The sequence below is a fragment of the Sturnira hondurensis genome, unplaced genomic scaffold (assembly GCF_014824575.4).
Source record: "Sturnira hondurensis isolate 20B ecotype Veracruz unplaced genomic scaffold, ASM1482457v3 Scaffold0003090, whole genome shotgun sequence".
Classification (NCBI taxonomy): Eukaryota; Metazoa; Chordata; class Mammalia; order Chiroptera; family Phyllostomidae; genus Sturnira; species Sturnira hondurensis.
The window spans coordinates 1904174-1918922 of NW_028075721.1; the positions used below are offsets into that span (position 1 = coordinate 1904174).

The 14749-nt window shown below is 43.9% G+C and overlaps 1 protein-coding gene across 2 annotated transcripts in view; it reads right to left on the bottom strand.

Annotated features, from left to right (window-relative positions):
* Nucleotides 1-719: 719 nt before the first annotated feature.
* Nucleotides 720-14749, bottom strand: part of CTCF (CCCTC-binding factor) — a 43894-nt gene continuing 29864 nt past the window's right edge. For both annotated transcript variants that reach the window (XM_037041507.1, XM_037041508.1), the window contains 7 exons: nucleotides 13451-13571; nucleotides 12725-12874; nucleotides 8393-8553; nucleotides 7700-7882; nucleotides 7042-7177; nucleotides 3292-3453; nucleotides 720-2209 (listed from right to left, as the gene is read on the bottom strand). In XM_037041507.1, coding sequence (XP_036897402.1) covers nucleotides 2031-2209; nucleotides 3292-3453; nucleotides 7042-7177; nucleotides 7700-7882; nucleotides 8393-8553; nucleotides 12725-12874; nucleotides 13451-13571 — 1092 coding nt within the window. In that variant the 3' untranslated portion in view covers nucleotides 720-2030. The remainder of the gene's footprint in view (nucleotides 2210-3291; nucleotides 3454-7041; nucleotides 7178-7699; nucleotides 7883-8392; nucleotides 8554-12724; nucleotides 12875-13450; nucleotides 13572-14749) is intronic.

Consider the following 14749-nt stretch of genomic DNA (forward strand, 5'->3'; position numbering starts at 1 on the left):
CATAACAGGAGGCAATCAATTGATGCTTCTCTCTCACATCAGTTTCTCTCCCTTCCTTGCTCTTTAAAAAACAATGAAAAAAACAAAACAACACCCCCCCCCCCCAATTAGTGGCTGAAGCCTTTACCAGGATGGGTTGCCAAAGCAATCAGCCTAGAAATGGCTGGCAGCAGCACAATGATGCGGGTTCACTAACGTGTACACTTCCCAACACAAGTCCCTTTGATCCTGCTTCCTGACACTGACAAGCAGCTGTGTTGTCCAGGAGTCTCTCCTGGTGGTCACTCATCTGTCTCCCCCCTCAAATCAGTTTCCCTAGGGCAGATTAGGCCCAACTTCTCTCTTTCTCTCTGTTCCCCTGCACTTCGCAGAGTTGGTCCCAACCTGATCCCAACCTTTTTTTGAGCAGAGATTCTGAAGACAGAGTGACCCATCAGTCCCTTCTACTCTAAGTTCTGTGCCCACCCTGTCTGCCATAGGGAACCTACTCCCTGGAGTGGATCACAGAGGCTGGCAGATGTCCATCTACTCACACTCTTTTGGGGAGTTAAAATTTATAGCAAGATGTACCTAATAGTATCCCATCATCTGCCAAGATCATCTCCCATCTGCTAGAGAAGTGGCCACATAGTCTGCCTGTACCAGGTCTATACCACCTGAGGCCACGCATGCAGGACCCCTCTGGGCCCCTTATTATGCAGGAATCACGCAAGACAGTGTTTGGAGCACTTGTTAATCCGTTATGATTTATTAGCTGTACAGCAGTAGATCCTCCTCCCCAGCTTTCAATCCCGTTACATATTACAGGTCTCATGTTGGTGTCCTAAAATAATGAAAAATATCACACAGTACAGCTAAATACAAAATGCATCAACCTAGAGTCTGACAGCTAACTGATGGCTCTCTTAAAAGCAATACACAGGAGAGAAAAAGTGTTTGAAATCAACAAGACTGAGGCTCTCTAAAAAACACATTTTAAACATGTGACAGTTCATGTGCAAGAATCATTCTTTAGTTGGTTTTGCTTCACATTATTACTTTTGTTTTGAAGACCCAAAGTTTAAATTACTGACCTAGTGAAATTTTTTGGCCCAGCTTTTAAGGGCGGCTGTGACCCACTCATAATCACCCTTCTGCTTTAACAGAGGATTTATAAAACACAAAATTCAGCTACAAACAGAGCAGAGAAAATGTAGATGGGAAATCATAACCGAAAGTTAATTGTGTAATAAGGCTCGAACGCTGGCTCCGGGGGCTGGAGGCCCCGAGCTCCCGCGGGCGCGGTCTGCAGCGGCAGCCGTCTGGGTGCCGTCCTGCCTCATGATTGCCTTCCGAATCCTCTCAGCGTTTCACACTCGAGTCCGTCGGAACTTAATTTGCAAGTAATTAAAATGCTGGGTTTTCTTACACTGCACTTCTTTTCAACCTCTTAATTAATGGAAAAGATTAAAATGTAAAAAAAGTTATTTACAGGCTTGACCATACCAGAAGCTTTGCCAAGAAAAAGGCAAAGCCTTCGGGACAAAAGCCGACCGTAGCATGCCTTATTATCGGTGTGCAGCCGACTCCGAGCAAAGGGAGTCAGGGAAAAAGCAAAAGCAAAAACCAGTTTAAAAGTCTAAGTCCTTCCCAAGTCTGCATTTACAATTAAAAACTCTCCTGGGAAGAGGACCATAGAAGTCTCAGAAACCCGGTGGCCATTTCGGGAGTGGTTACCATCGCGCGAGAGAGGGTTCGATGTCTGTCTCCATGTGAGAAAACCAGCCAGGCGTCAACACTGTCCTCAGCACTTCACAGTAAACCCTCGGGGACTCAGAACATTCCATGATTGGCTAACATCAAACTGCAAGTTCTAGTTAAATCACATTTTTCTAACATCATCTTTGAAGTTTTAGTTCTCAGTATGTTTGGTAAAATGGTGTAAAATGGTGCTTTTCCCAAAGCCAAAAAAAGAAAGAAGGGAGAAAAATTAAGATGCAGGCCGTTTAAACACAGCCCAGAGCAGTCTTGGTGACGACAAGGCCCCGCCATCACCGGTCCATCATGCTGAGGATCATCTCGGGGGTGAGGTCTCCGTTGGGGGCGTCTGTGGCAGCTGGCTGGGCCTCCTCTTCCTCCCCCTCCGTGGGCTCTGCGTCTGGCTCTTTTTTGACTTCAACTATAATGTTCTCAATTGCACCTGTATTCTGGTCTTCAACCTGGATGATAGCTGTTGTGGCAAAAAAGAGCACGAACAAAAAAACCAAACCAAAACAAAACAAAACAAGATGCACCATTAAAGCCCCCAGTACTGCAAAGGTCTTTTCAGACTTAACACTAAAGGCTTAAGGATCTAAAATGTGGCCCCACACGAAGGCTGAGTACTCTAGAAACTATCAAGGAACAAAATGCTGGCACTGGTCTCCATTTGCCTCCCTAACGACACACTAAAGGCCTTAGGAAAATTTCCTTTGCCATATTGGCCTTAACAGTTTGAGACAGGCCAAAGATGCAGACAGCACGTGACCAGGATCAGAGCGTGTGATGCGGTGTTTTAGAGGTGACCCGACCACAGCCAGGACCTGACGGTTTTGATTCCGAAGCTCACTCACACCCAGGGCCCTCCCAGTGGTTAGTGCACTCAGGGGTGTGCACGTGAAATGCTTCCAGATCTACAGCCAACCACCCTGTTGTGGCACACACCGACACACGAGGCTCAGTAAACACATTAAAAAAGAGGATTAACCCTGTATTTGTCAAAACAAAGCTCCAGCTTTCATGAGACTTAGAGCAACATGCAAGGAGAACAGGCACCAAAGCCTGCCGTCACAAGGGTGGCTCTAGGCCAGGGCTGCTGCACAGTCACATGTGAAGTGAAGGGTGGACACCTCCTGTGTCCTCTCATAAATCCGAAGGCCAGCAACTAAACCCCCAGGCCTGGGTTTAAGAGGAGGGGCAGCCTCAGCACAGAAACTGCCCCCTCTCTCTGTCCTTTCAAGTTTGGCTGTTCACATTCATCACCGCGGCAATTCTGCCAGCTGACTGTGTCTTCGGTTGTTTTGTAAAACCCTCCCACATTAATAGGACCCATCTTGGAGAAAGTAAGTTCCCTTCTAGGCTAAACTTTTAGTCATGGAAATTTAACAGGCTCCAGCTGTTCCCCAGTAAAAACGAGGGAGAAAAAAAAAAGCTTCCTAAGAGTCCACTCTTGGCATGACCTTAAATCGTTCTCATGGCTTAGTTCCCATCTTCCCCAAGAACAAGGACCTGCCAGGATGCCAGCCAGTTACCGAGCTGAGACAAAGAACTTACGCTGGGTTTGTTTGGGCTGGTTGGTTCTGCCGGGGGGGCGTCCTCTCCGCTTCTTGGTGGGTGGTGGGGCTGGGGTCACAGGCTGAGGCTCTGGCTCGGGTTCAATTTCCACTGCAGGCTCCTCTTCATCCTCATTGTCATCCAGGTCTGGCTCAGCATTTTCTTCTCATGAAATCAGGGAGAACAGGTGGTAGAAGAAAAAAATAACACAAATAATCATACACTCTGTGAAGTTTAGTTATGTGTTTATTTTCACTGTTAAAAGCCTATTTTAAGCCCTGGCTGGTGTAGCTTAGTGGATTGAGCACAGGCCTGCGAACCAGAGGATCATGGTTCGATTCCCAGTCGGGCACATGCCTGGGTTGCAGGCTGGTTCCCTGCAGGCCAACTCCCGGCAGGGGATGCACAAAAGGCAACCATACATTGATGTATCTCTCCTTCTCTCCTTCTCCTCTAAAGATACATAAATAAATAAAATCTTTTTAAAAAAGCCTATTTTTTTAAAATGCTTTTGCTGAAATTTTTGCTATCGGCTATAACAAAGTAAACTGGTATTATGGCAGAATTAATAAGCAAATGAACTGGACTATGGTTAATATTTTACATGGGTTGGATTTTTTTCTTTAGCTTTAGACATCAGAATATTGAGTGTCAAAGTCTTAGAGGGCACTTCACTGCATGTCAGTCACATAACAAAACCACAAATAGTGTTTAAGTTGAAAATAAAACAAATATTGCTTCTACTATACAAGGATAAAGCAGGAAATGAAGCTGAGACGGACTCCTGAAGATGTGGCCCTGCTCACCTGTGTGGGTGGAGGGGGTGTGTGCACACCCATGCATGTAAGCAAGACAGGTTCCTGCTGTGAGGTGAGGTCCTGTTTATCAGGAGGATTACTGATGGGCTTCTTTTAAGGCCAAGTTTTTGGACTTAATTTTATTCCCAGTTTAATTTAAGTACCAGATCCAAAGCGTCATTCTTAACTCCCTTACTTAGTCCTTAGTGCCATAATCACATAACAGGAGAGGAACTATTGTAAAAAGAATATCAATGAGGCCTGATAATATGGCTTGAGCTCCAGGTCTCCTACTAGGAATGAGACCTAAGACAATGACACTGGGCCTCAGCTTCCTTGTGTGAAGCGCTCACCCTCTTTAGTAGTGATGTGAGGATCAAAAGGGTTACGACAGCACACGCAATCATGCTCTGTAACTTACACTCTACCACACAAACACGCTGTACTGACACCGTACACCAGTTTAAAATGTCTCCGTTATACCATTTAGGCTGCCTTCTTTAGTAAGATGTGTTACCTTCATTTTATTAAAAAAAGTGAGGAGGTAAGTGATCCTTAAGACCCAGCTAAGCTGTGGCAGGTAGAAATCAAACCTCTGACGTCGATGCGAGGCTGTTCTGCTGCTCATCCTTGCAGCCGACCAATGGGTCCCCATCCCCTGCCCCTCCCTGCCGTGGCACAAAATGCACCCTGACTGCCTTCCTCCAAGAAGCACAGGTACATTATCCTTCTCTGGAAATCAAATGTTTATGCAATTTAAAAATCTGTGGTTACATGCCTGATCTTCAGGGCAAACTGGATCATTTATCAGGTGACTGAAACCCTAAATGAAAATGTGGGGAACATTCTAGAATGTGGCAGTGTGTCAAAAACTTCCCTACTGAACTTATTCAAACCCCCTATTGCCCAAGTTGGCCGAATGCCTAGAAAACCAAATGAATTTGGTCAGAATTTTTGGGGGGGGGGAGCACATAAAATAAGTTAATAGGGTCAAAGGCTAATTGGTTTGGACAAATTTTGGCAAAAAGCCTTGAAAACAGAAGTAGATTCTGCAGGTCAATCTCTGCAGATGGCCCACAGGCAGGCCTTCTGGGAGGGGACAAATATGCCTGCTTGGCCTTTGTACATAGTGGGATGAAAAGTCCAGAGGTGAGAGACTAGGACTAGGTATGAGGACCAGCACCAAACTTTGCTCTACAAACAAGCAGCACAGAGGACAAAGGAAGGAATTGTGGAAATGCACCAGGAACTCGTCAGCTAGAAAATGCTTCTGATGAAGTACCACTAGGGACTGACCCACAGAAAGGAACAGGGCAGGACCACAGGAATGAGGAAACGTCTGCGGCATGAAGCTCTGCAACTAGCCCCTGCAGGGACCCTCGAGCTCAAGATTATCTGTGGGTCTCCGGTGACATCTGGAGCCTTTTGACCTTCCTTGGCACCTTCCAACAGTCCACACATTTTCTTAGCCAAACAAAGGCATCCCCACAGAATAGATCCTTAGTAGAGGGTGGTGGTGTGTGCTTGATAAGAATTAAGCACACTGACATTTTAAAGGAGGTGTTCAGCTAAAACTTACAGCAGGGGTGTCAAACTTATTTTCACTGGGGGCCACATCAGCCCCGTGGTTGCCTTCAAAAGGCCGAAGGTAATTTTAGGACTGTGTAAATGTAACTACTCCTTAACTAGGGGCAAGGAGCTTGGGGCTGCTGCTGGGCAGAAACAAGGTGCTGGGCCAGGTAAAACGAGGAGGAGGGCCAGAATTGGCCCTTGGGCCTTGTGTTTGCCACCTGTGCCTTATAGACTGAAGACACTGCTTAAAATACACTTTGCATTAAAAAAAGGCAGCAAAAGTAATGCTTACTGGATAACTGTTTTCCCAGAAACAGCTAAAGTTCTGAGTAGAAAAGCAAAAGTTTTGCTAAAATAAACATAAATAAATAAATAAATAAACAAACAAACAAACATAAATTAAAGGGACCTTCTTACAGACCTAAATATTAAATTTTACAATAAAACAGTAAGTGAATGAAGTTCTTTAATGCATTCAATTTTCAAAAATTTCATTCCTTTCCCATTATTTCTATTAACAAGCAACATGGAAGACTAAATGATGAATCCTTGGAAATATACTAGGCATCGTCTATAATTTCTCCAGTCTGGTGCTGCTTCTGGGGAAGTGCACTTCCCAAAACAGAACCCCTCTACATCCTTTTCCATAAAAAGCTTGTATTTGTAGTTATGTCTGTGCCTTCTCCACCGGGTGCCAGTAGCCCAAGTTCCCATGTTACAGAATCTAACACACTGGAACTAGTTTGTATCTCAGATGTGACTCCTACATTACCAACACTCTTGTTCTCTCTCCCTCTTCATGAATCTAACACCTCAAAGCATACCTTCTGCCTGGATTTCATTAGAAAGGCAAAAATACCTCAAAGAGCATCAATGGTAGGAACACAGGCAAAGTTTTAAATCATAAATGAAGAAATTAAGAAAGAGAAACGCTGACCTTCCTGAATTTAATCAACACAGCTCAAAGCTAGGCTGACAGAAGGAGTCAAACCAGAACTTGGTAGAGATGCTTACACAACCTTCTTCATTCCCATTAGACTCACCGCTCACATCTAGACCAGCTTCCTAAATGTAAAAGTTATAAACATAGAAAAGAAACTCTGCTGGCCTTAAAATATCACTAAACTGAGTAAAGGTATTAATTTTGTTTTGGCTTTAAATGAATATAACAAAGTATCATTAAGCAATTTCCGGAATGCCATGAGGAAAAAAGAAGAAACAATCACCGGAGGAGCAAAGCTGTTGCAAACACGCACCCACGAGGAGGATCAGCGGTTTCAGGGAAGAGTGACCGGCCCGTGCCTATGTCCCGGCGCGTCCGCACACACGCTGGACACCGAAACCTGCCATGCGCAACGAAATCGAGAAACAAGTCCCTTACCACTGTCGGAGGAGTCTTCTTTTTTAGAGCGCATCTTTCTTTTTCTTCCTCGTTTACTCTTCTTTGTTTCTCCTCCATTTTCTCCTTCTACACCATCTGGACCGGCACAATTATCAGCATGTCTTGCCATGGTATTCTAACAAAAGGAACAAACCCTCTTTCATATTACTAAAGTAAAGATCAGCACTGGAAGTTCTCTTTAGTTTGGTAAAATAAAAAAGAGTATACTAAGTCTGAATGTCTGCTAAAGCACGTCCTAAGCATGTTCTCCTCATTCAGGGGAAACTGTCTCCATTTGGAGGGGGAGAAAGGGAGAGGGGAGGTAGGGAGAGAAAGGAGAGAGGCTCTCAGAAGACGAGGCTGGTGCCCTGAGCAGGGCTCAGCAGCCTGTAGGCTGGAGGAGCAGGGGAGGAGCAGGACAGGTTCCCTGTCCTGTGCAGACCTGACTAACTCGGCCCCAAAGGAGGAGCCAGGACAGACTGATTAGAGAGGTCCCCATCGACAAAACGGCTCACACACGGTACAGCACCTTGAGGTGGGGATGACCGGCTCTTCCCGAAGGACAGAGGATCTCTATGTTTATTACCGCAGTGGGAAGAACCGCCTCGCTTCACGCTACTAGGAACCGTAACAGAGGACGTAGGGCTGTGACTCTTACCCGGCGTGTGAATGTCTTCCCACACTTAGAACAGACAAAGGCTGCAGGGACAAAGTTGGGGTCGTGATAGCGTTTGAAATGCATGTCAAGGAGCTGTTTCTGGCGGAAGGTCTTGTCGCAGTGGCTGCAGGCGTAAGGTTTCTCCCCAGTGTGGGTGCGCTTATGCATGATCATGTGCCTCTCCTGAAAGACAGGGCAGTGGGGGAGAGGCTGCAGAGACCGTCAGGGCTGCCACCCACCCCAGCAACCACTCGTGTGCACGCTGCTGACAGGCGTTTTCTCTCCCAAGATCTAGGCCCACTGGGAGGACAAACTGATCTTTACTGGGGTGAAATAATACTCTCATAAATCCCAGGTAGGTACACTTGCTTCTTCTGGACTGATTCTCTAGATCATTCCCAAGCATCAGGCCCCAAGACCTGATTTTTCCCTTCCTCAAGGCCTGAACTTAATTCTTTAATTCCCATAGTTCTGGGAAGGAAGTCAGTAGTGTGCCTGAAGTGGGAGTAGAGTGGCAGGCTATGACCGAATAAAACACCAGCTGAAGACCAAGATAAAATCTGGTGACATTCCTCATAAATCACAGTTGGAAAATACTACCCTTAAAAACAGTCACCAAACAAGGTATGTGAGAACCCTCTGATGAAACCTGACACCCACGAGCCATCTACTGCTTTCTAACTGAGTCTCTACCTGTCTGCAAGCGTAATCACACTGGTCACACTTAAAGCGCTTCTCGTTCTTGTGTGATTTCTGATGCTGGATGAGGGCATAGCGTTCATGAAACACAGCATCGCAGTATCTGCACTTCTTGCCTTGCTCAATGTAGGAATGCTGCTTTCGCAAGTGGACACCTGAAAGCAAAATATAAAGCCGAGTCTAACTTGTGAAAACACAGACAAGCATTTCAACAAGTTAATAATACATTTCTTCCTGCTTCTGAAAATAATTACTGACTGCTACACAGAAAACGAATTAAAAGGGGAAACAACAACAGATGTGAGGAGACCAGTTAAGACACAAACAGAATAGGTAAGAGGAGATGGTGGCTTGGAAAAGGGTAATAGCACGGGGTATGGACGGGGGAGAACTGATGAGAGATCTAGGGAGTTCAATCAGCAGGACTTAGTGACAAAATATACAGTGTAGAAGAGGAGCCTGTGTGTCAGGGACAGTTACCTGGTTGCTGGCTTAGAAAAGTAAGTAGACAGTGGGGCCATTTACAGAAACAAGAAACAAAGAGGGTGATCAGCAGGGAGGGGGTCGAATGGGGGAACAGGGAATAAGAAGCATGAATGGTAGGTACAAAACAGGAGGAGGTTAAGAATAGTATGGGAAATGGAGAAGCCAAAGAACTTATATGTACTATCCATGACCATGAACTAAGGTGGGGGGATACTGGTGGCAGGTGGGGTGCAGGGCGGGGGGGAATAAAGAGAAGAAAAACCACACCCTGTTCCACTGTTTTTGGGATAACTGTAATAGCATAATCAGTAAGATATATTAAAAAAACACACACACACAAGCCCCAAAACAAAAAAACAGTGGAAGAGAGCTGATGTCCAAGCTGTGTGTGTTTGGGGGGAGAGGTATGGCCAAGGTTTATTTATTATTACTTTTTTTTATTAATAAAATTTGCTTTTAGAGAAAGGGAGGGAGAAAGAGGAGAGAAACATTAATGTATGGTTGCCGCTCACATGCCAACCAGGGGACCTGGTCTGCAACCCATGTATGTGTACTGACTGGGAATCAAACTAGCAACCCTTTGGTTTGCAGGCCAGCAGTCAACACACTGAGCCACACCAGCCAGAGTTATTTATTATTTTTTAAATACTTTATTTATTTATCTTTTTAGAGAAAAGGGAAAGGAGGGAGAAAGAATGAGGCAAACATTAATGTGACAAAAAAAAACATTGATTAGTTGCTTCTCATACCCCCGCAACTAACTACAGGACCTGGCCTGTACCCCAGGCATGTGCCCTGACCAGGAATTAAAATGGTGACCTTTCAGTTTGTAGAATGATGTCCAGCCCACTGAGCAACACCAGTCGGAGCTCAAGGGAGTTTTGAAGATTCAGTTTTGGACATGCTCAATTTTGAATGCCGATGATACCAAAGTGAGGATAGGGATGGAGTTGCTAGAATTCGAGCAAGACCATCGGAGCTGATGAAATCACTGAGCAAAAAGTAAAAAATAATGGAGAGTATAGATCATGATTTTTTTTAAGGTGCCCACCACCCCTTTAAAAACTTTTTAATTTATTTATTTTAAGAGAGAAAGGAGGAAGAGAGAAACATCAGCTGGTTGCCTCTTGCACACGCCCCCCCCGGGGAATGGAAGCAGTGACCCTTAGCTTCCTGGGACAATGTCCAACTGAGCCACACTGGCCAGGCCATGGGTTGTGTTTTAAGAAACTTAATAATTAAGAGTGGTGAGAGGAAAAAGGGCTAAAGTAAGAGAAGGCTGAGAAGAAACAATTGAAGAAAATAAGAAAGCCAACAGGGTATGGTGCCACAGAAGCCAAAGGAAAAGTGTTTCAAGGATGAGGGCAAAAGCGAACAAAAAAGGAGGAGAACACAGTCCACTACAAAGAATGATGCTAAGAGATCAAGGGAGGTGGAAAGTGCAATGTTCCCTATATTCTGCAATGTGGGGTCATCAGTGACCTTAGCAAGAATCACTTTACAGAGCGATGGGGGGGTACAAGCCGGATGGGAGCGGAACCAGGAGCTGAGGGAAAGAAGATGTGAGGGATGTAACTCTGAGGGTTGGCTAGGCAGGAGGTAAGAGTTAACCTAGAGCCCTGACCCGGTGTGCCTTAGCTGGTTGGGAGTCCTCCTATGAAGTGAAAGGTCTCTGGTTTGATTCCCGGTCAGGGCACATGCCTGGGGTGCACACAAGCCTGGGTTTTGAGCTAGACCCCAGTTGGGGTGTGTGCGAGAGGCAACCATCAGATGATTATTTCACACTGATGTTTCTTCCTCTCTTTCTCCCTCCCTTCCCCTCTCTGTAAGAATAAATAAAAAATATTTTTAAAAAAGAGCAGGAGAGATTTAAGAATGGTTAGTTAGAACTTAGGAGAAAGACCAAGAGGGAGAACATGAGGAAGGTAGAGTGGCAATACTGATGGTGTAAAACAGGGGTGTCAAACTCATTTTCATCAGGGGCCACATCAACTTTGCGGTTGGTTGCCTTTAAAGGGCCGAATGTGATTTTAGGATTGTATAAAGCTACTCTGTAGCGCTTAAGCAAGAGCTCGGTGCTGGGTAGAAAAAAGGTGCCAGGCTGGATAAAACAAGGTGGAGGGCCAGATTCGACCTGAGGGCCTTGTGTCTGACACCTATGGTATAGAGGCTGCCAAGGACACAGGAGAGTGGGACTGAGACAAACACAAAGGGACAGGCCACAGCCAAGAATGACACCAACTCTCTAAGTAGCAGGTGGGAGAAGGATGAATACAGATGCAGGTAGGTTTGATAACAGGGAATCTGGAGTTTCAATGTGCTGTTTTAATTTTCTTGTTAAGTAGGAAAAGAGGTAATTTATTGAGACGAGGGAGACAGAGAGAAAAAGGGAGGAAGATCGGAGGTTTAAAGCAAGTAAGAGTGATTTATCTGACATGGTGCCTCCCACACAGCAGGCACTCAAACATTTGTGGAATGAATCAATGAACAAACTCATCAAGGAAAATGGAGATGCTCCTGAGAAACATAAATAGTTGGACTGTCCAGGAGCAGTAAGGGCTGCGTTTGGGATCATAAATTTACGGTGCTACCTCTCTGATTCATCTAGGTTATATAGGACCAACTTAAAGAGGGCCAACTCTGGGAAATGGAAATGAGGTAAGCGAAGGAATGGTTCACTTTCTATAATACTAAGTATTTATTTGGAGGTGAATCCTGACTCTAGTAGGTCTGCCTCTAAAGCCCATGCTTTCCTATGTCACAAAGGATGAATTTTATGTGCTGCATAGTAGAGTGAAATCAAGTCTGCTTTAAGAACACGGATTTCTTTGGGATTGGTTTTGAGAGATAAACTTGAATAATCCAGACAGTAGCCTAACAGCTCACACAGGCTGCCATGGGATATATTAGAATTTAGTTTTTATTTGGCAAGAACAGTAAACTTTCATTTACCAGAGAACAGTGCCTCGAAATTTATGTTCCTAATGTGACTGGGGTACTTATATATCTCCCAACCCTGGATGTGAGAAATGCCTTGAGAGAACTCAAACCCTGCTTTGCTACTTGTAAGCTGTGTTGTGTTATCTTTTGGTTCAAGACACCTGTCTAAACTCCAGGTTCGCCACCTGTAAAGCTAGAATACACGTCCTGATGGCTTCACACAATTGTTGCGAAGATCCAGAGAGTGAAAGTAGAACTACTACTGTTTGACAGCTCCTAGGCAATTTGTAAAGTACAGTAATTTATCCAAATATCAAAATGTTTATAAGAATTATTTTCTAGGACAGAAAACATACTATGGCAATATTTTCAAAAAATTTCCTTTAAATAAGAAAAACAAAGGGAGAAATCCAAGCGACCATATCTTTAAGTATGAGTAGTACTAAAACTTCTACTGCTAAACTCTGCTTCTATATAAATTCTACCTTAATTATGCACAGAAATATAGTAATCAGTTACCAATAAAACAGTGCAATTACCTAGAGCAAGTACAAATGTTCTGAAAAATCTGAAGTGGACTGACCTTAGTTTGAATCATACTATGTCACTTGCCTATTTGGGTACTTTAACATTCTGGCTACTAATTAAAGGTATACTCTGTTTCCTCTCATTACAGCTCCCATTAATTTACAGATGAGCTACATTCAGGAAAGAATCTTGTGGCCTGACTGTAGTAAAAGAAAAAAAAAGAGATAGAAAAAAAATAGCAGCTAAGCAATGGCTTTTATTAAGTAGCAGGCCATTCACACACACAAACTTATACAACTCCAAAAGAAATGTTATTTATGATCTTCATACTTTCACAAATCCCTTAAAATATCCACAGGTTAATTTACTTACCCAAGTCACTTTTTCGGGCTATGACAGTGTCACAGTGGGGACAGTGAAATTTGGCCACATTCTCTGTGTGCTTCTGTAAAATGTGCATCTTCATGGTACCACTTTGGGTAAATCGAGCATGACAAATATAACATTCGTAAGGTTTTTCCCCTTAAAAGGAAGTACAGAATGGATAAATTAGATGAAATGACTGCAATACTATCACTAATTGGAGGGTAATTCAGGTGGCAGACACACAAAGCCACAGAAGATCTGCAGGTCTTAGGAAGGCCAAGGCTCAGGCCCACTGGCGGGCCCACCCTGTCTTCAGAGATGACAGACAAGTCCTAAACTGCTGCCGCCACCACTGCTCTGCTCAACTTCGCCAAAGTCATACGCCTTAGAGAGCAGGTCCCACAGCAGCTCTCCCCTTTGAGGGGGAGCAGACGGGACAACAGGGGACAACCCACAAGTAGGGTTTCCTTTTAAGAAAAGACAGTCCCCAGGAAAACTGAATGCACTGGGTTCTGTAGTCTCCTCAGACTTCTACAGTAAAAACTTTCCATTCTCCAAAGTATATTCAGAACAATGAATCCACAAGATACGCTAGACAAATCCCCATGAATTCCATACTTTCACGCCAGCTTCCATTCAGATAGAGAACAAGGGCAAGTGGCGGTTCACATGGTGCCATGAGACCCACTGGAAAGCGACCCACCAACGGAACAAGGGAGGGAGCAGTCCTACCTGAATGGGTTCGCATGTGCCTTTTCAGCTTGTATGTGTCCCTGCTGGCGTAACTGCACAAGCTGCACTGGAACGGACGCTCTCCAGTATGAGAGCGAATGTGGCGTTTTAATTTGCTGACCTGAAGCACAAAAGCAACCAAACTTCTTACACTTCAGTTACCAAGACTGTAATGTGAGTGCTGTGGGTGAGGCACAAAAGCTGAGCTTTGGGGCTCCTAAGTTCAGAGCATAGAAAAAAATCTAAAATGTAGTATTTCTTCCTCGTTCTTTGTAATCTTTGTTTCTCAAATCTGTATCATAATCCCAAAAGGGGGTGGGGGTAGAGAAACAGGGACACGCATGTCAAAACTGGTCATTATTAACTTTTAAGTTGGATGATAAGGACATAAGGGTGTATTATACTATTCAACCTGCTTTTATATGTTTGAATTTTCCATAATAATTTAAAAATAATCTGTGCTTATTTATGCATCAATTTTCTTCCAAATGCTGAATCCGAATTATTAAGCACATGTTTTAACTCCCTTCAGCCCCTCTTCCTGTCATCAGCACTTCCCAGACAGGCCAGGCTTTAGGAGCCTCTCAATCACCTTCTTCACTACTGAGTATGCTTTTCGTCTTCTATGGGTACATTTTCAACAAAATAGCAACTTGCAAACTTGATTCTAAGAAGTGCTTTGAACACACTCACTACTCTTTGATTTGAACAAAAAATTTAAATATTCCAAATTTCACAATAAAAATCCCCTGCACTTGTAAGTGCTATACAAATTGTCGCAAACTGTAAACAGTTCAACAATGGTCCCAATGGTCCCAACAGCATTACTGAATAATTCCCTACTTATCACACATTAAATTCCTACAAGCACAAGACTCTATTCTGTCCCAACAAGGTATTTGTTTATTTCTGCTCCAATATCACACTGTCTTCCTTTATTGTGTGGTTTTGTAACACAACCCCCTCCTTTCTTTTTTCAAAATGTTCTTATTCATACTGACTCTCCAGTTGAAATGTGGAATCAACTTGAGTTGTCTCATCATTGGTGTCCTTCAAAAAAATTAAGTTTTGAGTTTTTCCATATGGGTATCAAATGTTTTGTTCTTCGGTTTACATCGTCTTACTGCTGTTAGAACCTGAGCCTGTTCCCTACTAGTGACGGTATAAGCTAAGTCTCTGATTTCTGTGGCCGCCCAAATGAACTCGAGGTTTTTAGCTAACACTCTCTTGAATTTTCTTTGTAAGGAAGAATGTCTGAAAGAAATGACAGTTTTGTTTTTTTCCATTTAACATTCATTT